The sequence below is a fragment of the Amborella trichopoda genome, chromosome 11 (assembly GCF_054954075.1).
Source record: "Amborella trichopoda isolate Santa Cruz 75 chromosome 11, AtrichopodaSantaCruz75HAP2 v2.0, whole genome shotgun sequence".
NCBI classification, from domain to species: Eukaryota; Viridiplantae; Streptophyta; class Magnoliopsida; order Amborellales; family Amborellaceae; genus Amborella; species Amborella trichopoda.
In genome coordinates, this window is record NC_142346.1 from 33,992,228 (window position 1) to 34,019,306 (window position 27,079).

General features: G+C 33.8%; 1 protein-coding gene and 1 long non-coding RNA gene across 3 annotated transcripts in view; one reads left to right on the plus strand and one right to left on the minus strand.

Moving 5' to 3' along the window:
* Positions 1 to 959: 959 nt before the first annotated feature.
* LOC148779869 (uncharacterized) lies at positions 960 to 21,495 on the minus strand. Its single transcript, XM_088852186.1, has 3 exons — positions 21,185 to 21,495; positions 15,185 to 15,497; positions 960 to 1,122 (listed from the first exon to the last, which is right to left on the minus strand). The coding sequence occupies exons 1-2, from the start codon at positions 21,281 to 21,283 to the stop codon at positions 15,195 to 15,197; spliced, it is 402 nt and encodes a 133-aa protein (XP_088708312.1). The 5' UTR covers positions 21,284 to 21,495; the 3' UTR covers positions 960 to 1,122; positions 15,185 to 15,194.
* A 2,771-nt stretch (positions 21,496 to 24,266) lies between these two features.
* LOC148779870 (uncharacterized) overlaps positions 24,267 to 27,079 on the plus strand; it is a 28,298-nt gene continuing 25,485 nt past the window's right edge. For both annotated transcript variants that reach the window (XR_016044671.1, XR_016044670.1), the window contains exon 1: positions 24,267 to 24,530. This is a non-coding gene — a long non-coding RNA (uncharacterized LOC148779870). The remainder of the gene's footprint in view (positions 24,531 to 27,079) is intronic.

The following is a 27,079-nucleotide window of genomic DNA, read 5'->3' on the forward strand; positions in this document are numbered from 1 at the left end:
TTTCTCTCTCTATGCTCCTCACCATTTGTCTCTACCTTCCCTCAATGTTTTTCTCTATCTTTCTCTCTCCACCCTCCCTCACTCTCTTTATATCTCTCTTTCTCTCTGTACCCTCCCTCATTCTTTCACTCTCTACCACTCACATTGGCATAATGCAATCTGTCACGTTTTTGTGCCTGACTGAAAATTTTTTTGTGGTCCGACACAAAAACGTGTCAGATGGCAAAAAAAATTCGATTCGGCACAAAAATGTGTCGGACCACATTGTGGGCATGTGAAAGTTATTGGAATTCAACGCATCTAATACGTCTTTGTGCCGGATCGAAATTTTGCTTGCAGTCCAACACATTTCTGTGTTGGACCATAGATTTTTTTCGGTCTGCACAAAAACATGCCAAACTGTATTATGGGTATGTGAGTGGTAGAGAAAGAAAGAATTAAGAAGGGTGGAGAGAGAAAGAGAGTGAGGGAGGGTAGGTGGAGAGAGGTAGAGAGAGAAAGTAAAAGAGGGTCACATGTCTAAAAAACCAACGAGACAAAAAAAGGGCAGAGAGAGAAAAAAAGCATTTTGGTTTCAAAATGCTTCAACTATTTGACTGGGGGTAAATAAATAAAAAAATAGTATTTGAGTTTAAGGTGGTTCAAGGTATAATAGAAAAACGTATTGCGGGTAGGATGTAAAGAAAGTTCAAATTGAGGGATATCTATAATTTTCCCTTATTTTAACATACTATCTAATATTTCTCAAAACTAAAAGTACTAACAAGGCATGACTTCAAGGGGTGACCATATGAGCATATCAACATTATGTTCATCACCATCCTGTCAAGAGGTTCGATGGCGATGGAAGGAAGAGAGGGCTTGAGAAAATATACAATAAGATCATTGACGTTTGGTACAAAGTCATCATAATCACTTTTAATTGTTAAATGTGAAATCAAACGAGCTTAGTTGTGTGTTTCATTGCATGGGCTTAAATTTTCCAAATAATGTTTCTTCAATTTTGTGCACACCCGAAACTGTTGGATTTCACTATCTACTATCTACGTGTGATCAGCAACTTTCTTGTACCAGATGTGAAGGACTTGATTGAATGCCATCCCTTCATTTGATGGCGATGACCTATAATTGCACATTGTTGTCATGATATATGATAGATTGGTGCTCCAAATCTAACAAATTTACTTGCAATGAACCCCGTGCGATGGAAAGGCACATAGATGTTAGAGAATAATTTATTATTGCAAAATGTTTTTATAGGGATGCAGCCGTATCAATTTAGGTGAAGCCTCACCACAAAACTTATAGACAATTACAGTTTGAGTGTCAAAAAACCTTCAAATCAATCATCTCAACATTGAACAAATGGCGTATATCATAACACATTATCTAGACCGTCCATTGTCAAGTATTTAAGAATCACCAAGATTTGTACCATTTTTTGAATTACAAATTCTATAATTAGTGGTCGACGTAGAGATTTCTCATACCCAAAGTATTTTCCAGACTAGGTTTTGAGGCTTTACTTTCTTTTTTTTTTTCTTTCAAAAGGCCTAGGCCTCAAAGAAAGCGCATCCTTTACTATTCGAAATAAAGGAAAAAAATTTGTCGAGTTCTTATTCAAAACGTGTCTATGATGGAACTTGGAATTATAATTTTACTAGTCAACAATTTCAACTACCAACCAAAAATAAATAAAATTTTAAATATTAAAAGTAGTCTACATTAAACAATAATGGTCCAAATATAATTTAACAAGCTTGAAATAGTCTTTTCTTAAGCTTTTTCACATTCATGAGGGTGATCAAGACCATTGATCACCAAGGTCATGTCATCAATGGGGCAAGAGAGAGAAAACTCAGAGGTTTGGATATGATTTGGTCCAACATTAAAAATCAAGATGAAATTGGCCATCAAGCCCTCTTCTATAGCCAAAATACCATTATCTGCATTTCTGGTCATAGTCTTGACAAGAGCAAGATTACATGCGTTTCTGCACTTAAATGTGCAAACAAACAGCTAGCAAACAAAGTATTTTCCAGACTAGGTTTTGAGGCTTTACTTTCTTTTTTTTTTTCTTTCAAAAGGCCTAGGCCTCAAAGAAAGCGCATCCTTTACTATTCGAAATAAAGGAAAAAAATTTGTCGAGTTCTTATTCAAAACGTGTCTATGATGGAACTTGGAATTATAATTTTACTAGTCAACAATTTCAACTACCAACCAAAAATAAATAAAATTTTAAATATTAAAAGTAGTCTACATTAAACAATAATGGTCCAAATATAATTTAACAAGCTTGAAATAGTCTTTTCTTAAGCTTTTTCACATTCATGAGGGTGATCAAGACCATTGATCACCAAGGTCATGTCATCAATGGGGCAAGAGAGAGAAAACTCAGAGGTTTGGATATGATTTGGTCCAACATTAAAAATCAAGATGAAATTGGCCATCAAGCCCTCTTCTATAGCCAAAATACCATTATCTGCATTTCTGGTCATAGTCTTGACAAGAGCAAGATTACATGCGTTTCTGCACTTAAATGTGCAAACAAACAGCTAGCAAACAAAGTATTTTCCAGACTAGGTTTTGAGGCTTTACTTTCTTTTTTTTTTTCTTTCAAAAGGCCTAGGCCTCAAAGAAAGCGCATCCTTTACTATTCGAAATAAAGGAAAAAAATTTGTCGAGTTCTTATTCAAAACGTGTCTATGATGGAACTTGGAATTATAATTTTACTAGTCAACAATTTCAACTACCAACCAAAAATAAATAAAATTTTAAATATTAAAAGTAGTCTACATTAAACAATAATGGTCCAAATATAATTTAACAAGCTTGAAATAGTCTTTTCTTAAGCTTTTTCACATTCATGAGGGTGATCAAGACCATTGATCACCAAGGTCATGTCATCAATGGGGCAAGAGAGAGAAAACTCAGAGGTTTGGATATGATTTGGTCCAACATTAAAAATCAAGATGAAATTGGCCATCAAGCCCTCTTCTATAGCCAAAATACCATTATCTGCATTTCTGGTCATAGTCTTGACAAGAGCAAGATTACATGCGTTTCTGCACTTAAATGTGCAAACAAACAGCTAGGACTACTGTTTTCCGCATCCATGCTGGTTATCTGTTCTTATTCACATATCCTAACAGAGTCAATTTTTGCCTTGAGCACTAGAACTTCCGAGGGGTATAACTTTTCAGCCAAAGCTCGGATTTACTATTATAACCACTTGTTGGACTTGTCGAAGTCTGACAAGTGTATGATCATATGCCATTGCGATATGACCATATGCTCCTACATGCAAACGTATACAATTGCTCTCTCAGCTAAAACCTTAGGCGGAGTACTTTGATCTCTAATTTCGAGAGTGTAACATAATCTAGGGACCAGCATCAAAAAAAAAAAAAAAAAAAACAAACAAACATTTTAAAGATGCTCAGGTGTAACATAATCTAGGGACCAGCCTTAAGAGAAAAAATTCATTCTAAAGATGTTCCAAAAAATATATGCTCTAGTATTGAATATAGAGTATCAACCTTTTATCAGATCAAATTTAAATATTTAAAAACTCAAAATCTTCTCTTCTTTTATATTTTTTTGAAATTACTCGTGCCATGATCTTAAAGTGGTCCTGAAAATTCCATATCTAACAAATCCTCCTAGCAAATGGAAAGTTCACTCGCATACAAGCATAGTATAGCCTGCCCTATACTATTTCTTATACATTTCCCATTAAGAGCACTCCTGATATTGCATTTGAAGAAGAATAAGTGGAGACAGGCCCAACGTAATGTACTTAATGTATTTGGGTAAAACATTTAAGAACGACCTTTGTCTGAGATGCCCTCCTCATACTATAAAAGTAATACGTATCACTAAAATATGCTTCGAGATGTAGTTTAGTATCAGAAACCTCATGATGGTCCCTAACTATAAAATTCAAAATACAAAAAGAAATATCACGTCTGGACAAGGAAAAAATAAAAAAGAATTAATTTTTTTGGGTCTTGTGAAAAAGGAGGACTTTCTATGTGACCCCACCCATATATATGGCATGGTATATGTGATCCTGGGGCAAGATCTGATAATTAGATCTATGAGTTGTCGGATAAAAATTGAAATGCTAGCTTGTGACATTGAGCCATCAGATGAAAGCTAACACTTAATCATCAGATCTAACAAGGGCGCACATGATAAAAATATTTAAAACATATTTTTTACGTTGAAAAATTAACAGAATACCTCTGAAAATTGTAAAGGTATTTTGGTTATTTATTTTTACATAATTTTTTTTTTTTAGGTTCGCCCTAATTTTATGATGGGATGCCCAAAATTTCGTCCAAAAATATTTTGTAAACAAAAATAAAACAATATTTAACGTGACAGTGTGGTATAAAACAATCGTAACCGTTAAATTTAGATTAAACAGCTAAGAAGTGGGATCGCCTATAAGTTATACGTTGTAGGGGTCACATAAAAACATTTCCCTTTGTTGAAAATCTTTCTAAGGTTCCCACACCCATTTTTTAGTATTTATTTTTATGGCTTGGTGGCCTTGAGATCCATGCAGGATGATACCATCAAAACAATCTGCTGATCCATTTTTTAGGTTTAATCAAATATTTTAGATAGTTTAAAAAGACCGAGAAGAAAGAATCAGTAAATTAATGGAACAAGTAGTACAAGAACCACTCAGAATATCAATGCTTATGATACAAGAATATGAATAGGAGAAAGATAAAGACAAAATCTAATCCAAGCATTGACAAAAACCATAACAAGCTCTAGAAGTTGATAAAAAATTCTTTGACAAAAATTTGGCATATTAGCACTTTGTTGGATTCAACTCAATAATCTAAGGTCCAATCAGTAAGCAGTAAAGATTTCAAGTTGGAACATAGTGGACTAGATAATGAAGGAAAATTCTTAAATTCTTTAAGCTCAAAGATGAGCATCTCTTAATCCACAAGAATGATGTAGTTAGGAGGATTTTGCATTTCTTTATGGTATTATATTCTTCAAAGATACTAAAAGTAGTTTTGGACTTATTTGATCTTTTACTTGTTTTATATTAGTACTTGTGTCATTTATGTGGTAGAGAATTAGAGGATAAACTGAGTAGATCAATTTTTAGATGATAAAGGACTATGACTTATTAGTGATTGGGGTTTCTTATGGGATTGTAAGGTGGATCCCTGAATTTTAGATTCATAAAATACTCGTACAAGGTCCTTTACTTAAGGAAAAAGATTATATAAAGATGCGACCTTTTTTTTTTTTTTAATGGAAGTTCAAAGCTTTACTGATCACATACTAAAAGAGATTACAGATTCGGAAACCATAGTCTCAACCAAAGATATCCCACCTTTGGCAAGATAGTAAGCTAAAACATTAGCTTCACGGTAAACACGTAAAAAATAGTAACACACCATCCTTGTAATGCCAAAATCTCCAGAATAATGGATCATAAGACCCAGGGTGGTTTTTGCTCCAAAGTATATTATTTGATGATATTAAGAGAGTCACCTTCCACCACACAAGGCACCCCCAAATTCCTAGCAGAATAGAGCTTTAAACCATAAAGAAGAGCCCTAATCTCCACATAATTAGCAGTATTGACACCCAAAGGACCACCATAGGAGAAAATCACAGAGCCATTCCAATCTCTTACCCCCCCCTGCAAAACCCGCAGGACCCGGATTTCCCAAGGAACTCCCATCAAAATTGAGTTTAAACATTCCAAAAGATGGTGGACTCCATCTCCCCAAAGGCCTACTAAAAAAAGGCTTTAATTGGAGAATATTAGCAAAATTCCTTCTCACATTCACCTCTAGAATGTCTTTTCCTTCCTTAATAGTTAAGCAAGAAAGCCAAATAGAATGTAAGATTTTATCCAATATTCTCTCCTTAGGTAACGAGCACCCATCAAATACCCTTCTATTTCTCTCCTTCCAAAGTTCCCAAAGGATTAATCCTCTCGAGATTTGCCACAGTATCATGTCAGTTTTGGCAACCAAGATGCTGCTAAATTTGATATAATTCTCTTGATATACGCAGGCATCACCAATGTACCCCCCAAGCGTGCGAAAAACCATTGCCAAATGTTTTGAGAAAAAGGGCAATGTAAAAATAAATGTGCTCCTGTTTCAGCATCACTTTTACACAATAAACATATATTAGGCAAATTTTATCACGTTTGATGAGGTTATCAACAGTGAGAATCTTGTCTCATACTGCCAACCATAAAAATGCTTTAACCTTGGGAGGCACTGGCCATTTCCAGACAGCTGCAACTTCCGGCATAGACCATCTCCAACAATCATGAAAGAGCAACTTATACATGGATTTTACCGAGAACATACCATCAGAAGCATGCTCCCAAACAACTTCATCTGTGGCATTATGTGGGATATATACATCTTTGAGACGGACTAATAATTGGACAAACTCCTGAAAGACCAAATCCGGGATTCGATTTTAAAAAAGCTCAATTCTCCAATGTACCCGATTACCCCTAATTTCAAAGATGTCTAACACCATAGTATTTGTATTGGCCATTCGCTCAAAGATCAAAGGGAACAAATATCTCAGGGGTGAATCCCCTATCTATTTATGATGCCAAAAGGCTATATTGTGACCATTCCCCAAAATCCATCTAATATCCCTCTGTAGTAGTGGCTTACAATAGTTAATAGACCTCCAACAGAACGATATCCCCCTTATGCCTTGCCTTGATCCAGCCCACATATGAAAGTTATTTTCGCCATATTAGGCAATAATAACTTTATCTCAAAGATGACTTTTGAAATTAAGGCTCCGCCACCACCATTTGCACAATAAATCTTGATTGACTAAGGATATTTTCCTTAAGCCCAGATCCCCATCTCTAATAGGACTGCACACCCTATCCCATCTAAGAAGGTGAAACTTCTTAGAGCTACCAAATGACCCCGAAAGGAAGTTGCGCATTAAAGTCTCAATTTTTTTAACCACCCGGGGGGGGGGAAGGGATAAAAAATAAAGACATTTGGTAAATAGGCAAATTCGATAAGCAAGCCTTGACCAAAGTAATTCTTCCACCCAAAGAAAGATATTTGTATTTCCATAAATCCAGTTTTAATTGAATCATTTGAATGATTTTATCTCATACCTCCATAGGAAGGCATCCATCTGATAGTGGCATGCCTAAATACCAAATATGGAATTGATCAATTTGCAGCCCAATAACTGAAGACTTATTGAAATTAACCTTTACTCCTAATGCAACTTCACAACATTGCAAAAAGGTATTAATATTATCAACTTGATCACTACTAGCTTCACAAAATAAGAGGGTATCATCAACATATTGTAAGTGCGAAATGCACGGTTCATCTCTGTGCATTTGAAAACCTGAAAAGTGGCCTTTGGCCTCTACATTGCTAAGAAGCCTACTAAAACACTCAGCATAAATTGTATAGAGAAAGGGGGATAAAGGATCCCCTTGACGAAGACCATGCGATGCCCCAAAGAAACCCGAAGGACTGCCTTTGTAAATAATTGAAAAATAGGCTGAAGACAAACAATCATACATCCAATTTCTCCACTTCTCACCAAACCCATATTCTTCATCACTTCAAGCAAGATATTCTACTCCACCCTATCATAAGCTTTTTTTATCCAATTTAATTACAATTCCAGCTTTACTGCTACCAGATCTCGAATGAATACACTCTTGAGCAATCAAAACACTATCAGTAATCATTCTGTCTTTGATGAAAGCAGCATGAGGCCCATTAATGATCTCTGGTAAAACCAACAAGTCTTTCAGTTAAAACTTTAGCAATGATTTTGTAAAGACAGGATAGAAGGCTAATGGCCTAAAATCTCCCAATCAACCAATCACCGATTTTTTTAGGATAAGAGCAATGTAAGTTTAATTCACACCTCTGAAAAGCACTCCAATCCGCATAAAATCATGTACCATAGTTAGTAATTCTGTTGAGATGAGATTCCAAAATTTGTGAAAGAAAAGCAAGGGAAAATCATTAGGGCCAGGTGCCTTATCCCCTGGGAGACCAAAAACTGCCTTTTTTAACTCCTCTAAGGTCACTTGTCTTTCCAACATATCTACAGATTGAGGTGTAAGTCGGCTAAAACCCACTCTCGATAGACGAGGTGTGGAAGCAGCCTCAGTAGTGAAGGCTTTCTTAAAGTGTTCAATAATAGCATTTGACATCCCATCCATATCATTTGGGTCAGTTCAAAGTGTTCAATAATAGCATTTGACATCCCATCCATATCATTTGGGTCAGTTCTATCAATGACCATGCCAGAAACATCATCCTAACATCTCCGAACATTAGCCATTGCATGAAAAAAAATTGTATTTGAATCCCCTTCCTTCAGCCATTTGACTCTAGATCTTTGCTTCCAGTATACATCTTCTATCCTACAAAGATCATGAAGCTCATTTAATTTAGAGCTTCTAGCTAACACCAACTCCTCCGAAAGAACACCTGAATTTTGGGTTCTAGCATCCACTTCCAAAATGAAATTTAGAGCCTCCTCAATTTTGCCTTTCACATTGAACCCACTATCAATCTTCCATGAAATCAATTTGTGTTTAACACAAATGAGCTTTTTGTGCGATTGGAAATCCACAAACCCAAAAGGAAAGCAATTCTCCCATGCATTTTTTATCAAATCCACTACTTTCTTATCTTCCAACCAGCAAGCCTCCAGCCTAAAAGGCCTAGGGCCCTGTGTTCGTACTTTAGTACACAGAAGGATTGGTGTATGGTCGAAATATAGCTTGGGTAAAACCTTAATAGAAGCTAATGGGAAAAAATTGGACCAATCACCAAAGACCAGTGGTTTAAAAAGCGGATCGATGACCCGGATCGGGCATCTCAAAAACCCAACCGGATCGACGATTCGGATCGAGAATCGGCTGAATCGATCGAATTAAACATTAAAAAAAATCCGAAAAAATTATTAAAATTCATTATAAATGTTGTTTTTTAGGAATTAAAAAAGAAATGAGGGTACTCCATTAAGAATTTTCATTTGTTTGCATGAATGTGCAAATATTGATATGTTCTTTCCCTACATGAACTACTATTTACCATTTAATTTACATCACATACAAGGATAAACATAGAATTATCATGGATTAAGTATATCATCATACATGGACTACAATAAAGCATACAATTTATAGCATATGATCTAAAAATAAAATGACAGACGACGTCGTTCTTCATCTTGGTCACACTGGTGCCATTGATTGAATTCGCGTGACAATTCATTGACTAGTTCTAAAAACGAATCATCCAAATTAGGCGGCACCTGAGTATACCCAAATCCCTGAGTATTAGTGTTTTGTTGTGGTCTTAATCCAAAATCCCCGAAGCTTGTCCATCCTTCATGCTCACCTACACTATCGTGCTCATCCCTACCCTCTTGTTGTTGAGACTCGATATATGAATAATTTGGCTGGGATTGGGTGGCCTCAGAATCACCATCTCTCTCATTTTCCCTTAGACCCCCTTCCCACTCTCCCTCATTAGGTGTAATATCACCGACATCTCCGACGAATTGTGGATATGTTAGCGGGTTGCTTCTTCTTTCATGATGCTCATCACCTTCTTCAAGATCTTCCGCACCGATAGCCTCAAGGAACGCTCTCTTGTGCAACACTGGATCATCTTCTTCTACTACCCATTGTTCTGCTGTGTCTGTGACAAATATTGAGTCCAAGTCTATCGACCCATAGTCTTCAAGCTTCCTTCTTATTTGTTGCTCTCGGAGGTTTAAGTTGTAATGAACGTAGACTAGTTTATGAAGCTTTTTCGAAACTAGTCGATTCCTCCTAGTAGTGTGCAACCATTGGAACGTACTTCAGTTTCGCTCACAGTCAGCAACATAACATGTCTGCAAGAGCACCTTGATTGTTATCCTCTTTAGGTCAGGTGCATCACTACCATATATCTCCCACCATTCAGGTGGATTAAAATGCAAAAAACATTGTAAGGGCAAGAACAATTCATAAAATTAAATATATGAATGAACAAAATATTAGTTAGAGGATAACCTGGATCCATCTTAGTTCGAGAATTCTTAACAAGTCTAGTTTCGAAGGATCCTATAGCATCCTTATACATAGCAAGCTAAAACAAAATATTTCGTTTTAGTGCATTATTCCTCTCAAATATAACAACTCAATGAAGTTCTTACCCAAATATTAAATAATACATCTTGTATTGCTGCTACCTGGTTTCGATGGCTTCTCTCCAACTTGACAATAATGTATCTGACCTCTGCATAATCTTGTGGGGAAAATTCAGGTGTCAAATAGAAAAATTTTGGGTTGAAGTAGTAACCTAGCAAATATATAGATAGAGAAATGTCATTTAAAATTTCATAAAAAATAATTTAGAATGAAACATTCTAATGATATAAATATATATTTACCTGCATAATGAATTGGACGTCCAAATTTGGCGTTCCACCTTCTTTCTATAATCTCAATCACTTTATTACCAAAACTGCATTTGTCCCCAATCGCTGATTTGGCCCTCTCGATACCTTCATAAAGAATGCCCATGGTAGCTTTCTTGTCAGCATCCACCATTCTTAACACCGTGACCAAAGGGGCAGTGGCCTCTACGATACTGGAACATCCAGACTAAAACTTCCTATTTGAGACTATGCCGTCCACTTTTAGCCCGGTACTGGACTTCGAGAGGAAGTCATTTAACCACTCTTCACTAGTAAACAATCTCTTTATTGCACCTTCAGATTCTCGAATGGAGTCCACAGTCAAATAATCTGTCGCAAAGCAGGTTATGGCAGGCTTGATTATCTCTTTTTTCTTAGACTGTTCTCTGAACAAAAATAAAATTTTAGAATGGTTATATATAAATCTTGACACAAACCTCGCTTCCTATAGAGTCTCCTTTACAATTTTGATCTCACCGATCTCCTCTAACATAAGATCGATGATGTGTGCAGCACACGGGGTCCATACTAGATGCTTCCTCTTATCCATCAACTTGCTGCCCACAAAAACAAATGCACGTGCATTGTCCGTAATAAACTGGACTACATGCTTATCTCCCACCTTCTCCACTATCTGATCATATAGTCATACGTAGAAGTTTATATCCTTCTTCGTGTTTGATACGTCTTTGCTAGACACAAAAGCTATACCTTTTGGAGAATAGGCCAAGAAGTTTAAAAACTCCTTTTTGTTAACTTTATTCAACCAACCATCACTCATGAGAGTAATGCTTGTTCTTAGCCAACACTGTTTATATTCTTCAATCCACTTTCTAACTTCCTCCACCTCTTCATCCAATATTGGCCCACTGAGCTCATATGCCGTCGGGGGTTTTTCCCTGGGCCCGACTCTCTGGATTGCATTGACCATAGGTGGAAAATATGGGCTATTGGCTGCATCAAAGGGGTTCCCTTTATCGTAGAACTATTTACCAACATATCTGCCCAACATGTTTCTCGTACCTTTCACCATGCCTTTGAGGGTCATCTATTCTTACTTAGGCTTTGAGAGAAATGGGTCTATACGACCATGACCTGCAATACTGGCACTCCTAGATAAGCTAGAAACAATTTCTTCAACGTCTGATTCCTCTTGATACAGATTGCGACCAACTCCTCCATACATATTTGAGTTGGGCCCACCATACATGCTCGAGCTGGGCCTGCCATGTATGTCTGAGCTAGGCCCGCCATGCATGCCCATGTCATAACCACTAGGAATTCTAAACCTGCGTCACCTCTGGTATGTTTTCTATAAACTCATTCTTGTGGTCATCTCCAAGTCATTATTATATTGCTCTTCTAGATCATTCTCGTTTGATGGAGTATATAAACTAGCTATCTCCTCATCCATCCTCTACTTTGCAATTTTTTTACCTTTGGCAGCTTTGAGAAATGTCGTCATCTGCTTTCTTATATTATTAGGGACACTATTGCATGCAGAAACATCTCCCTTAACCCCTGTCAAGTGTTGCTTGAACCTATGTACCCCACTACTTATCATTCTTTGGCAGTAATTACAAATAATTTTCTCTTTTTTGTTGGGATCAAGTCTGACCCCATGTTGCCATGCAGGGTCTTCCGCAGATCTTGTCATAGTTCAACTATTTTAATATGTAAAAAGGTAAAAATTAACCTGACAGTTCAACATGAAAAATAATCACCATGTGTAGTGATAATATGTAGGGGGTTCATGAAGTTATATTTGTTGTTAATGCAAAATATTTCTATTGACAAAAATATTTTAGTTCCTACTGGGAAAATTAATTTATTTATGCAACATTATAGATAAAAATAACCTATATCAGCCACTACAAATAGAACAAAAAATTTACATTGATATAGTATCAATAAAAAATATATTTACAATGGTATAGTAATTCACAATGCCAATACATATGGACTTGTCACAAATCTTCATTTCGACAAACATGAATTAGTTCGTACTGAGAAAAAAAAATATTTATGCAACATTATAGATAACAAAAAGTCTGTATAAGTCACACTTAGAATCAAGAAAAAAATTCCAATAATATAGTCATCCATAATGCCACTATACGTATATTTGATACAAAAAACATTTACAGTGATATAGTCATTCACAATGCCACAATAAAATTTACAATGATATAGTGGGCACAATCCCAACTCAATTGAAATGATCACAAATAGTCATACATCTCAATTACAAATATGCAAGTTAATATAATAAAAAATACAAGCCCCAAGCATGTATTTAATATCAATTATCAAGAACATACATTTTTTGTATTAAAAATTTAATAATAAAATTGAAAAATATAAGATAATATAATTATCATACATGCCACGATTTTTTTACAATGATATTCACTTTAATTCATCATGATAATACAATTTATCAATATGTATTTTTTGCATAAAAAATTTAAAAAATTAAAAATACATTTTTAATGCAAAACTGCATTAAAAATATAATAAAGTTTAACAACATGTATTTGTTAATGTATTTTTTTGTATTAACAACAAATTAAAAAATACATTTTTGCATTAAAAATATAATAACATGTATTTTTTTTCATAAATAATCTATCAACATGCAATTTTTTGAACAAAAAATTTAACAATAAAAATTAAAACTTTTGTTTACTTCCTCATGATAATCAAAAACTGGTCACCATTTTTTGGAAAATCACAATTTTTCAAAAAAATTGATCATGAATTAAGAAAAAAGAAAACGCAGTTCTTCATAGACCCATCTAACATCAGTCATTCCAACTCAAAAATCCGCCTCAAATCAAATAAATTACATCAAATTAAATACATGTTTTGATAAACAACACTATAAGGAATCAAAACCCTATAATATTAACACATTATTATCAAAATATTAAATAAAATCGATTGAATTGAGGAAAAAAATAAAAAACGCAGTTCTTCACAGACATCAGTCATTCAATCTCAAAAATTAAACTCAAATTGAATAAATCAAATCAAATTGAATACATGTGATGATAAACAACACTATAACGAATCAAAACCCTACAAATTTAACACATTCTTTGTAAAATATTGAGTAAAATTGATAGAATGGAGGGAAAAAAAAAAACCGCAGTCCATTTTTTCTTCACAGACATCAGTCTTTTTTTTAAAAAATCAAGCTCAAATTGAATAAATAAAATCAAATTGAATACATGTGATGATAAAAAACACTATAACAATCAAAACCCTATAAATTTAACATAGCATTTGCAAAATATTGAATGAAATTGATAAAATGGGGGAAAAAAAAAAAAAAATGCAATCCATTTTTTCTTCACAGACATCAGTCTTTTTTCTCAAAAATCAAACTCAAATTGAAGAAATAAATTCAAATTGAATACATGTGATGATAAACAACACTATAACGAATCAAAAGCCTATAAATTTAACATATTATTTGTAAAATATTGAGTGAATAAAAAAAAAAAAAAACGCAGTTCTTACCTGTTTTTCGTGCACTCGTGGCTTCAAATTCAAATTTGATATGTATTCGTGCAAAATACTCACAAATTATAAACAGAAACTTCTGAACAATACTCTTACAATCAATCACACTTAGATTTTACAAAAAATGATGGCCTCTTTTACTTGAAATCAAAGAAATGGTGGAACCCTAAAACGTTTTTAGGGTTCTTCACATATCCAATTTTTTTTATCAAAATTGATGATTTTTACTACCTTTTATTGACTGAAATGGCTGAAAATTTTAAAATAAAGCCTGCAAGATTCGATTATAAAGCTAAAAAAGATGAAAACTGATAAGAAAATGAAAAAAAAACCATGAAAATCGTGAAAAACACTGTGCAGCCCGTGTTCTTGGACGAGTCTCAACAGTGACTCGGCGATTCACTATTGGGAATCACCCGGTTCTCTTTAGACACGGGTGATTCTCGGTATTGTAATGGAAACGACACGGGGTCTGCCGATTCCCAAGTCGAACTGGGAGAGTACGGTTCGACCCGCCGAGTTTTCAAACCTTGCCTGAGACCAAAAATCAATCAAGTTTAGACATCGATAAACAAGACAAACTCCCATTAGACCAAGTATAAGATGCACCAGAAATAAGAAAGTCCACCAGAGCATTTGTCTCAATAAAAGAATTAAAAAGATGCATAGCCGAAGCAATAGCACCGCCATTAGAACTTTCATCCGGCCATCTAGAAAATTAAAATCCCCTCCCAAACAAAGTGGAAAATCAAAAGAAGAAATACGAGCAGACATATCACTGATAAAAACTTGCTTTTGACGCCAAGCCTGTGGTCCATAAACATTTAATAAACCCCAACGAAAAGCAGAATCAGGACCAACAAAACCAACCATAAGAAAATTATCTCAAAAAACAGAACAAAAAGACTGCACACACAGAGGGTCCCACAAAATCCAAAGACCATCAGAGGACCCCACAAAGTCTATACCCAAGAAGTCAACAGCACCCGGACCCCAAACTTCCTAGGCACTCACCACAATGGGCTTAGGAAGTTTGGTTTCCTGCAAAATGAGGATCATAGGCTTGTAATGAGAAACTAAAAAAGGAACATCTTTTTTGCGTTTTGGATCACCCAAACCATGCACGTTCCAAGAAATTATATTCATGGCAAAGGATTAGCAAAAGACGAACCTGGCCCGTCCTAGATAGGGTGAGGGAAGGTGTTCGCAGGAACCGAACTATCCTCCGAGTCCTTGTCATCGTTCATAGTGCGCCCATAACTAACTTCCACCATTTGCGAATCTGCAATGACTATCCCCCTTCCTGCTCGAATAGGTCTAGACTCCCCACGAGCCTGCAACCTTACCGAAGTTCTGGTACCTTGAGCCACCGCTTTGCCTTTGGCCTTAGCTATACCAGCAGCAGCCAGTATTCGCATACCACCACCCCCATCATTTTCAGAGCTATAACCATCTATCTTCGAGGCATCAGCAACACAAGTCTTCTGCAAAGGAATTTTTTCATTAAGCTTCTTCTTTTTTTCGATAATCTCCTTAAAGACTACACTAATGGGGAGATTGAAGTCCATTCCACTATCGATGATTAAAGAAAAGACCAGCGCAGCCTCCTTGGAAGGGGCATTGAGAATAGCAGCCACAGAAGAATAATCTTGTGCAGAAGCCTCTGACTCAGGTCAGCCGTCTTCACAGGAGCAGGCGGGAAGGCCTGAGATGGAGGAGAGGACGGAACTTCCGCCTGAGTACGAGCAAAGGAAGAGAAGCACAATAGCAAAGGTCTCTCTTCTTGATGAATGACAGATAATGGACTAGAAGCCTCCATCTCTACCAATGCCAATTCAGAAGTAAGAGAAGCCTCCTCCGAAGAAACTTCATGGTCTTGAAGAAGACCATCCGGGACGAATTCCCCCTCCTCTAATACTCCCTTACCAGGTTCATCATCAACCTACCTTATAATGTAGAACTACGGATGCTCCTAAAAATCCATCTGAAAAGGTAGTTTTAACGTTGAAAAACCCTTTGATTGATCATCTCGACATCGAGATGTATGACTATGAAAAATAAAAAGATTTTAAGTCTAAAAAATAGTGCATTTTACAACATATTATCTACACCGTCCATTTTCAAGTAGATCTACTTGATTTTAACCATTTTTGAAATTTAAAATTTTAAATTAGATATAAAAATAGATTTTGAGATAATCCTAAGAACATTTTACATCAAATCTATATATCATGATAAAATTTGAAGGTGCACCTTACCTCTAAACCTACAGATGCGTCCGCATGCAAACTGCACCCTTTACATAATGGACTAAGTGTACAATGTGTTTCTCTGCGTTGTACGTGATATTTAATATTAATCATTGAAATATATTTATCATTAATTTTTTTAATAAATATGATTTATTAGAGAGAGAGAATTTAATGCATTTACCTTTACAATTGAATATTTTATTAATTAATAATAAATGAGATAGTAAAAATTATTTTTAATATATTATTAATTAACATGGATCCATTTAACATACAATTAAAATAATGAAGATGACTTAAATAAACAATTTAAAATAAATAAATAAAACTAATAAATAAATTTATACAGGGTCTTACTAATGCTAATATCCAATATATTAGTTTAAGACATTAGATCCTATTAATATCTATATCTAATATATTAGTCCCTTAAGGCATACTCAAGAAGCATTAAAACCTTATTATAAAGAAAAGAGTAACAACAATTTATATATATTGATCAAGAATAAGAGAGGGGACAGAGAATTAAGGAAAAGAGACGGCCAATAGATAAGGAAAGAAAGAGTGACTGAGAGATTTAGGTGTGAGAGGTGAGATTAACACTTATTTCTTTCTTAAACCCATATGTTTCCCATTAAAAATGGACATGAAAAATACTAACTTGAGTGAGAAGGATAAATTACCATAAATAAAAATATGTATATTTTTTATTGGGTTGGGTTTTTTGTTGTGCAAAGAAAATAATGACTTGAATGTGAAAGACATAAATTATGTTTAATAAAAAATGCATGCTTATTAATGAGGGATGATTGTTTTCAATAACTTGTATTTTTCCTATTGCATTAACTTAAGTAGTATAAAATTTATTTTAAAAGTATGAACAAAGGAAATAATTCAGATATAATATTTGTCATAAAAAAAGACTAAATGCCACCAAAAGATTTTCAATATTATTTTAAATAGAAGAGTCAAGAGGGACATAGTGCAAATGAAAACTAATAAGAAAAATTTAGAGGAGATGTGATCACAATATATCACTTTTGAATAATTTTTAATAATTCAAAATTTATAATTAAAAAATAAAAGATATTCAAGTATCTCAAAAAACAAAGAATTAAATTTCATATACACTTAATCACATTAAAAATAATATAGTATAGTCAATAAAAAACTAATGTAAGTTAAAATAGTCATAAAACCTATTAAAACATAAAAATTGCAGTTAAAATACGCACCAGCCAAAAAATGAGATAGAAACAAAATTACTATTTTATTTTGTTTCTATTATTAATATTAATATTAATATTAAATTATTAATATTAAATTATTATTATTATTATTATTATTATTATTATTATTATTATTATTATTATTATTATTATTATTATTATTATTATTATTATTATTATTATTATCTTATAAGGTAAGGTCCATTGATCTTGAATACTAAAAAAAAAAGATTATTTTTCTTTTTGATTCTTATGTTAAGTGATAAATCAACTTTGTTTCTATCTCAATTTTGCCTTTTAATTTTGTTTCATAATAAAGAGTTCAAAAGAGGCAATAATACACCTAGAAAATAGCAATAGAAAGTTATTATAGTCATCAAAAAACTATTATAATGTTAAAATATTCATAAAACAATAAAATATAACAAAATACAGTTCAAATTATAAATGGTTAAATTGAGATAGAAACAAAATTGATATAATCTAACATAAGAATCAAGAAGGGAAAATATCTTTTTCTCGATTAGCATTTAAGGTCCCTATGTTTCACCTAATACGATAAACATAACTTATAAAATTAAAATTAAAATATCATTTCATTATAGATGCATAATACAATTGGAAAATTGCAAGAGAAGCTAGAAGAGACAATAACATAAATAAATAACTTATAGGCAATCAAAATAAAAAATAGTAAAAATAAAATAACAATATTATTAATAATAAGTATTATTTTATTAGTATGTTCAAATTTATAATAAAAAAAATTTGAACTATTCAAGAATCTAAATCCTTAGTTTTTTCAATCTAATTGAGTTTCACGACCTGTGAGAGAGAGCTCAAACCACTTATTTTCTACATGTAAAAAAATCATATTACAATTTGAAAAATATACTACTATTTTATTACTATATTCATGTTGATAATAAAATAATTAATCATTCAAGAATCTAAATCCTTAGTTTTTTTATTCGTATTTTCTATATGTATAAAATTCATATTATAATGTGAAAACTATACTACACAGAGATAGAGACAGACATTTTAATTTTTACTTTTCTTTTAAGAAAATATTTTAGAGCTAAAAACGCCTTGTGAGAGATCAGTAAGGAAATAAACTTGAGAGAGAGATTAGGTGGGGTGTGATAGGCTTTTCGGGTAAGGCTCGAGGGTTTATGGTAAGAGAGGATGGAATAAGTTTTTCTTAAAAGATATTTTTAGGAAGGAGAGATTGAGAGAGAGATTTAAAGGAGAAGTAGATGGGTGAAATACCGGAAATGCTTTTGCTGAGAATTAAGATGGGAGTTATTCCATAGAGACATTAATTGCAATTAATAGCAAGTAGTATAAGTTAGAGAATAAAAAAAAGGAGTATGTAAAAAATAGCTAACGTGATAGGGAGAGAGAAATAATGAGTTTATTTATTATACGTTATTGGAAGTTACTGCAAGATAAAAAATTAGAGAGAGTGAGAGAAACGGTTGAAAGAGAGAATTTGAGAGGAGAAAGTTTAGGAAAATAAATTGGGGAGAGAGATTTTATTAAAGATTGAGAGAAAGATAGAAACGATAGAGAGAAACCATGATGATATCAATAAGGGAGAGATGAGATATTTTAGAAAAATAAATAGGAGAGAGATTTTAGGAAAGAGGGAGAGATAGAAATGGTGGAAAGGGTAATTGTAGATGATATAAATAAGAGAGAATTTAAAAAGATGTAAAAGATTTTTTAAATAAAGGTCTAAGAGGAAGAGAGATAAAAAAGGGAAAAAGTCCTCGGTAATTTATTAGAAAAGAGGAAAGATGAGACATGTGGTACAAAACATGGGGAAGATATTTAAAAAAACTGTATGATAGGGAGAGAGAGAATAGAGAAAATCGTATGGGCAATTTATTAAGGAAGAAGAAAATTGAGACAAGCAGCACAAAAATAGAGGGGAGAGAGAAGATGATCTTGTAGGTGAGGGGAAGGTATAAGAGGGAGATAGAAAGAAAAAATGGTAGGGGCTGAGGTGAAATAAGCTACATGTGGTACAAAACATGAGAAAGATATTTTAAAAAAAGTGTAATAGGGAGAGAGTGAATAGAGCAAATCATGCTGGTGGGAGAAGAGATTTACTAAGAGAAAAAATGAGACACATAGTACAAAAATAGAGGGAGAGAAGATGAAATCTTATAGGTAAGGAGAGATTTATTAACGAAGAGAAAAAATAGTACACGATTCATAAAAATGGAGAGAGTATTCCTCGTGTGTAATATATAATAGCTAGAAAAAGATTTACATGCAACTAACAAATAAATGTAATGCTAATAAAAATATTAATCTGAACATAAAAAAGATAATTAACAAACATGATAGATATAATCAATTAAAATAAAAAATTATATAATTAGTTAATTTCCTCGTGAACTTCAGTAATGCATAAACAATTGAAATTGTAGCCAATATAATACATTTGAGCGCATGCATACTAATGTATACAATTATTAATTATGGCACAATAGCTCTTATTTTCTTATTTAAAGTACTTATTTATTGGTTTGTAGAATGAATAGGTATGTAATAACTCATTGTAGAAAATCAAGAAATTGCTCATATATAAATTTTATGATGAAATTCAGTGAAATGATGACTTAAAATTTTATAATTTTTAAAGTTCTTAAAAATAGAGAAATTAGTCGTAAATTTAATTCAAAACCATTATAAGCCAAAATTAAGAAAATAAAGATAGCATAATTTATTTTTGACATTTCAAAATCCTTGGAGAAAAATTTAGTTGTAAATCACCATATTAGAAAAAACACATATCAAGCAATGTAACTAAGAATGCAAATGTGACATTGTAATTGGTATTCATTAAATTTTATAGTTGTTTTGAAATAATTAAAAATAAAAATAGTTATAAATGCAATTTAAAGCCTCCTTTTGTTTGAACAGAGAGAGAAATATTACTTTTTGAAGAGAAATGAAATTAATTCTGGCTTTTGTACACAAAAGTAAGCAAACAAAGAAGGAAGTACAACAAAATCACTTACCTGAATTTGGAAAAGAACTATAACAAACCACATGCCTAATTTTGGAAAAAAAATATGTGCAAGATATTGGGAAATGTAACCTGTACAGGACTTTGAGAGTACTTTGAGAGTAGCACACTTTCGATCTTCAAGTTGAATTTACTCAATGTTTATTTATAGGGTGCGGTTTGTATAGAGCCGAGGCTCTAAACAATCAACTTAGAGCCTACCTTCAAATAGTGTCGAGAAGTATGGTTTTAACACTGGAAAGTTTGGTGATAGCCTTAAATTATATTTTCATCTTTAGGTATAAAAATTTAAAGCTTCAAAACTAAGGCAAATCGAGCAGATCTATGAAAATCTTAAAAAATGATGGTCCAAAAATGCATTATAAGATGCATTATTTTCAAAACTTGAAATCCATTTTTTTCTCATGTTCATGCATCTTGATGTCGAGATGATCAATTTGATGATATTTTAGCATCAAAACAACCTCTTCTAGTGAAAGTTTTGAGGTAAGCTCTAATTTGATTGTTTAGAGCGTAGGCTCTATATAAACCTTTCCCTTATTTACAAGGAGATACTCTTGTACATGAATCTTTTTTTTTTAACAATATTCGATAATTTTAGTACTATATTAAATCAAATATTACGACAATTACAAGATGAAAATTACCTCATCCGCAACAACCAAAGAATCCAGAGAAGCCCCTTTTTTAGCAAAAGCATCCGCAAGATCATTATCTTCTCTATAAATATGTTGAAAAGAACCCATCCTATGGGCCAAATCCACAAAGTGCAACAAGTAATAACGTATCTGTCAAGAGACTCTAGGTTCTTTCTTACACCATTATATAGCATTTAGAGAATCACTCTCAACTATATGCCCCTTAATTTTTCATGAACCAATTTCGGGCCCTAGAGAAGTAAAACCATTTCAGTCATATTAGCCGAAACTGCTCCACACAGTCATGTATAAGAAAAAAACAATTCATTCCAATCCCTAACCGCTCCACCCAAACCAGTATAAAGAATGATAGTCTTGATAAGAAAAAAATAAAAATAAAATAAAATAAAGAAACGAGAAGAAGAAAGAAGACCCATTCCAGCCTCTAACCACTACACCTAAACCAGTATAAAAGATGACGGTTTAGAGAGAGAAACCATATGGGAAGTTTATCTTTCTAAGTATTCCAATAAGGAGAAACCCCCAATGCAAAGGATGATTGGTTTAGAAATAGAGAAACCACTTGGAAAGTCTCTCTTTTACTCCATGTCTGATGTCTCTTCCTATAAAAATTTCTAAAGGAACTCCTAAAATCTCTAATCTAAAAGAGTTCCTAAAATCTCTCTCTAATCTAAAAGCTCTCATCAAAATGTGGAAGGAGAAATTGAAACGATATTCAACTCTTAGCCTATAAATTTCTTGTAAAAAAAACTTTAAAAAATTAAGAAAGAGAGATAAGGAAATAGAAAAGAGAAATAGTTGTCCTAAACTCCTCTCTTTAAAGGTTATTACCCTATATGCACTCAAAAGATCTTGTTTCCTTTTATTCTTCTCACACTTATTCCATTCTCAAGTGTGGCTTTATTATATTATATAGTATGACAAAAGATATTCTACTCCCTCGGGAGTTTACAGTCTATTTACTCCTTCAGGTAAGACCCACCAAGGGTTTAATACATAGATTAACCTCCTTAATACATAGATTACCCTCAATAAAAAAAATTCCTTATTGCACCCTCTAATTACTTAAGAAATCAATGCATCAAGAATGAATAGAAAATGTTCAATTTTTAGCGGAGGGACATCTAAATATTAAAAAAATTAAATTTCAAATTTGCTTTGAAAATAATCATTTGGTGATTCTAAGGTGGTTCCCAAACTTTCACATTGAAAAACTTCTCCTAAGTAGATCATCTGACCAAAGGAGTAGAAGCATACTATCCTCCTGAAGGAGCATAGTATATGTGCTCAAAGGTGAATGAAGTCCAATAAATAATCCAAACCTACATCTTTTACTTTTAGTGTATCCGCTCATCCATAGAATTTTGGTCTTTTATCTAGAAGAGGAGATAATGGGGTGGACATTATTATTTAGCAAGATTCCTCTTTTGATACATTTATCTCTTTTTGAAGTTTGAGCTTGATTAATAAAATAAATGCACCCACCCAGTTTCATATCTAATGTTCAGAATTAATTGTGACGACTTTATATCAAAGATAAATAGTCTCATTGTGTACTTATTCTAAATAAAAACCAACTATTTAAAAGTCTTGCAACAATTAGGTGATATGTGAGGAAGTCCTTGTGCTGCACCTCTTTATGGTGGGGTCCTCATCCCCACGTATTCAACAGGGAAAAAAAGGAAAAAAATGGTAATTATTTTATACTCTCATTTAATGCAAAAAACCAAAATAAAGAAGGGACAAAAAAAATGTTAATCACGCGGCGTTGCACAATTCCATTAAAAGCTAATACAAGCCCGACATTTTTTTTTTTTAATGAATATATGTAGAAAGAGGACATATTGTGTAAGTCGTAGGACATGCACAATTAAACTTCATGGACCATGTATCATGTCTTTATGCACTAAGACATAAAACAAGACCATAAACAACCATCCCATGTGGTCATGCCACTCTCGTCACCAAAGGACGAACTAGTCTCCCACTCATTGAGCATGTGGCCCAGTATGCCTTGCACTAGGAACATGAGAGAGAGAGAGAGAAGTGCTCGTTCATTGTTGAACATTCGTAGCATTTTCACCATCATGCATTTGAGTTGAGTTCCTAAGAAACCATCTTCAGCTATACTAAAGTGTCATAGGGATGTTCTTCGAGTTTAAGTATGTTGAGTCGAAAAAGGCAAATTTGGGAATACAAATTAGAAAAAAGTTTGAATGAGGTTGCAACTTTAAAATATAGAATTGAAGAAATGTTGGAAAACCCTCTAATTGACCATCTCGACATCGAGATGTTTGAATATGAAAAACAAAAAAAAGATTTTGAGTCCACGAAATAGTGTATCTTATAACACATTACCAGGATTGTCCATTTTTAAGATTTTCATGTGTTTATAGATCTACTTGATTTGAACCATTTTTAGAGTTTAAAATTTTATAATTAGAGATGAAAATAGATTCTCAGGCCATCCTAAGAATTTTTTTATATCAAACTTAAATTTATGATAAAATTTAGAGGTGAGCCTTAATTGGATTGTTTAAGATTGCAATCTTATGCAAACCACATCCAACAAATTATTTAGTTGTTATAAATTTCTAAATAACATGTGAGATGATTAGGTATTTTAAAAACAAAATCTCATCCCACTTGCAAAGATAAACGTCAGGTGAGGAGGTTGGGGGTTTTTCAAAAGAGAAATCCTCATGTGAAATATAGATGATCAAATATTTCATCCATCTCTCTCTTAGAGAGAGAATGAATAAACCTAAGCCCACATAAAAGAAAGGGAAAATTACAAAAAACACCATAAAATGAATTATCTATTACCCCCACCACAATTTTTTGTCACACTTTTTTCCCCCAAATAACCTTTCCTCGCAAAAACCCCACCAACCCAAAAAGTAACATGAAATAAAACTAAAATACACTCGTTTCTTTTCACACGGCCTTCTCTCTCCTGTTTTCCACTTTTTTATTTACCCAGTTTCTCTCTCCTATTTCCCCTATTTTTTTACCCACACTAGGAAAAAGCTCGTTTTGGAGTCTCTCTCTGGCTCTCTCACCTAACAGCTCGAGCTTGCTCTCCATCTCTCGTTCTCTCTCCGGCCCGAGCTTCCTCTCCATTTCTCGGTCTCTCTCTGGCCAGAGCTCCCACCTCTCACGCTCTCTCTCGTGGTTGAAGCTCTGTCCCTCTCTCTCTTCAAAGGAAGTTTGGGCTAACGTCTCTACCACACAGAGAAGGCTCGAGCTCTCTCCCTCTCTCTCTCTACAAAAGAGACCACGAAACCCTAGGCTCTCTGTAAAGGCCCAATGCGTGGGGTTTGGCCTCTTTCAGGTACATGACTGTTCCTCGTTCTCTCTCTTGAGTTTTTTTTTTGATCTTATTATTTTGTACAATCCCATATCAGTATCACCTCAACATCTTCAAAAAAGAAAAAAAAAATCAGAATGATTTCTTGATTTCTTGTATGATGAATGTAGCTCAGTTTGGACTTTCTATCTAAACATCTACCTATCACTATGGATATTTCCATGATTTTGTTCAATTTCTTCTTTTTTGTTGGGATTTGTCGAGTACAATTAGTTATTATCTCCATATGCTTTACTGCATTCTACATGTGAAATTGCAGCATGTTATGGGCTTCGAATTCTTGTTACACTCTCTATTTCTCTCATATGTTGATGTATTATTTTGATTGACCTCCTTTTGTTCATGTTCACCAATCTAAGCATTTTTTAATGGGTTTGGTGTTTCTGTTATTATATGTTCTAGCATTTCATATTCATCAAAATGATATAGGTCAAATTACTTACATTTTCTGGGCTATTTTATAGTTGCAGATTGATATATCTACAAATTTTATTTAAATGGAGGCCTTGAAATCTGAATTATGCAGAGGCATGTCAATGTTGGAACCTAAAATCTTCATCCATTTGGAAATGAAAATTTCTTTCTATTGTACATGTTATGTCCAAATCATCGTGTTATTGATTTATTGTAAGGTAGCATTGTTCATTTATTTTTAAATTTTATTGTTGTGTTTTTTATACTTTAACCTGCTAAATTTTCTGGTTTATTGTTATCTGCTACCTTTGGATATTTATCCTTTATTCAAGTTCTTGGGAGGATGCACTTACCGGTATAGGGCAACAATTTGAGTCTACAGATGACTTCCGAGAAGCCCTTAGCAAATTTGCCACAGCACACTATTTCACATACCGTTTTGTTAAAAATGAAGGGTATCGCATAAGGGCGAAATGCAAAGGTGATGGATGCAAATAGGAGATATATGTTTCGAAGTTTGGCAGGACGAATGTTTTTAGCATCAAAACATGAAAAATAGAACACTTATGTAATATTGGGACAAGCAATGATGTACAGAGAAGAGCGTCACAAAAATTTATTGTATCACTAATCAAGGATAAATTAACCGACACTACGCATTACAAGGCTAAAAAAATCATGAATGATATGTCTCGAGATTATGAGCTAGAAATACCCTATTGCAAGGCTTAGCGAGGGAAAGAAACGGTTATCAAAGACATACATAGTTCACAAGAGGAGGCACACAACCAGTTTCCCGCATATGTAAACCGTATGATGGAGACAAATCTTGGTAGTTATGTGACATGACAAGTATGACAAAATGGCAGATTTCGTCGAATGTTTTTAAGCTTTTATGGCTCAATATGTAGCTTCAAAAGTGGAGGTCGTCCACTTCTATTTCTCGATGGAACATCATTGAAGGCACGATACCTTGGAACTTTACTTGCTGCCAACTCACTCGATGGGGAAAAACAAATGTTTCCTATTGCATTCGCTATTGTGGATGCCAAAACTACCGACAACTGGTTATGGTTTATAGAATCAGTAAAGATTGTTAATGGGACAAATCGTGAAATCACTTTTTTGTCTGATAGAAAGTCTAGTTGATGTCTGTCAAGTTTTTGAAAATGGCCATCATGCCTTCTGTGAGCATCATTTTGCGGAGAATTTCAAGAAGGAAGTAAAAGACATATCTAATGATATTAAGAAGGCAATTGTAAAATACTTTGTCAGAGCATGTAGAGCATACAGGCCGCAAGAGTATTTTGAGAATACGAGTGAAATTAGGTCACTTTCTAAGGACGCATTCAAGTGGTTCATGGAAGCATCGCCAGACCGTTGGGTTACATCACTCTTCAGGGGTAAACAATATAATCAAGTAACAACCAATGTTGCTGAGTCATATAACAAGTGGATCCTAGAAGCACGAGACATGTTAATTTTCTAGTGCGTTGACTTGATTACAAGAAAAATCATGAAACTAATGGCCACCCACAACTTGGAAGCTGAAACCTGAACTACAACACTTACTCCGCACACGCAAAACGAACTGAGAAATATCATAAAATAATCCCTTTCCATTAGGGTCACTGTATCAAGTGGAGCAATGTTTGAAGTAAGGGGTGATCACATGAATTATAAGGTAAATATAATTACACGAGAATGAGAATGTCGGGGTTGCCAAATAACGAGCTTACCGTACAAGCATGCTTGTAAATGCCTTCAATGGATGAATAGGGATCCCGTTGACTATTATGAAAACTATTTCACGGTTGCAAAGTTTCATAAAACATATTTCGAACCTATTGTGCCAATTACCTTAATCGATCTATCTGGACGTATGCGTGGACAACTTCCTCCAGATGAAATAAGAGTACTTACACCTCACTTAAGACGCCCCCCTGGACGACCTAAAAAGAAGCGCATCGAGTCGCAGGAAGTACCAACAGTCACAATGCAGGCTCTGGCAGTGCTTTGTCTGACCCACAGTGCTCCGGCATACCGATAACTAGCTCCGTCAGTGCTACTATACACTCTGACAGTCCGCTCTAGCCTCA

What these genes read in the sequence shown, in the direction of transcription:
- LOC148779869 (XM_088852186.1), bottom strand. Translation starts at nt 21,283, where the DNA reads ATGGGTTCTTTTCAACATATTTATAGAGAAGATAATGATCTTGCGGAT. An exon ending in CTTTGGTTGTTGCGGATGAG is followed by an intron (nt 15,498 to 21,184) that starts GTAATTTTCATC and finishes ATTCCTTTGCAG; the next exon opens with AAGACTTGTGTTGCTGATGC.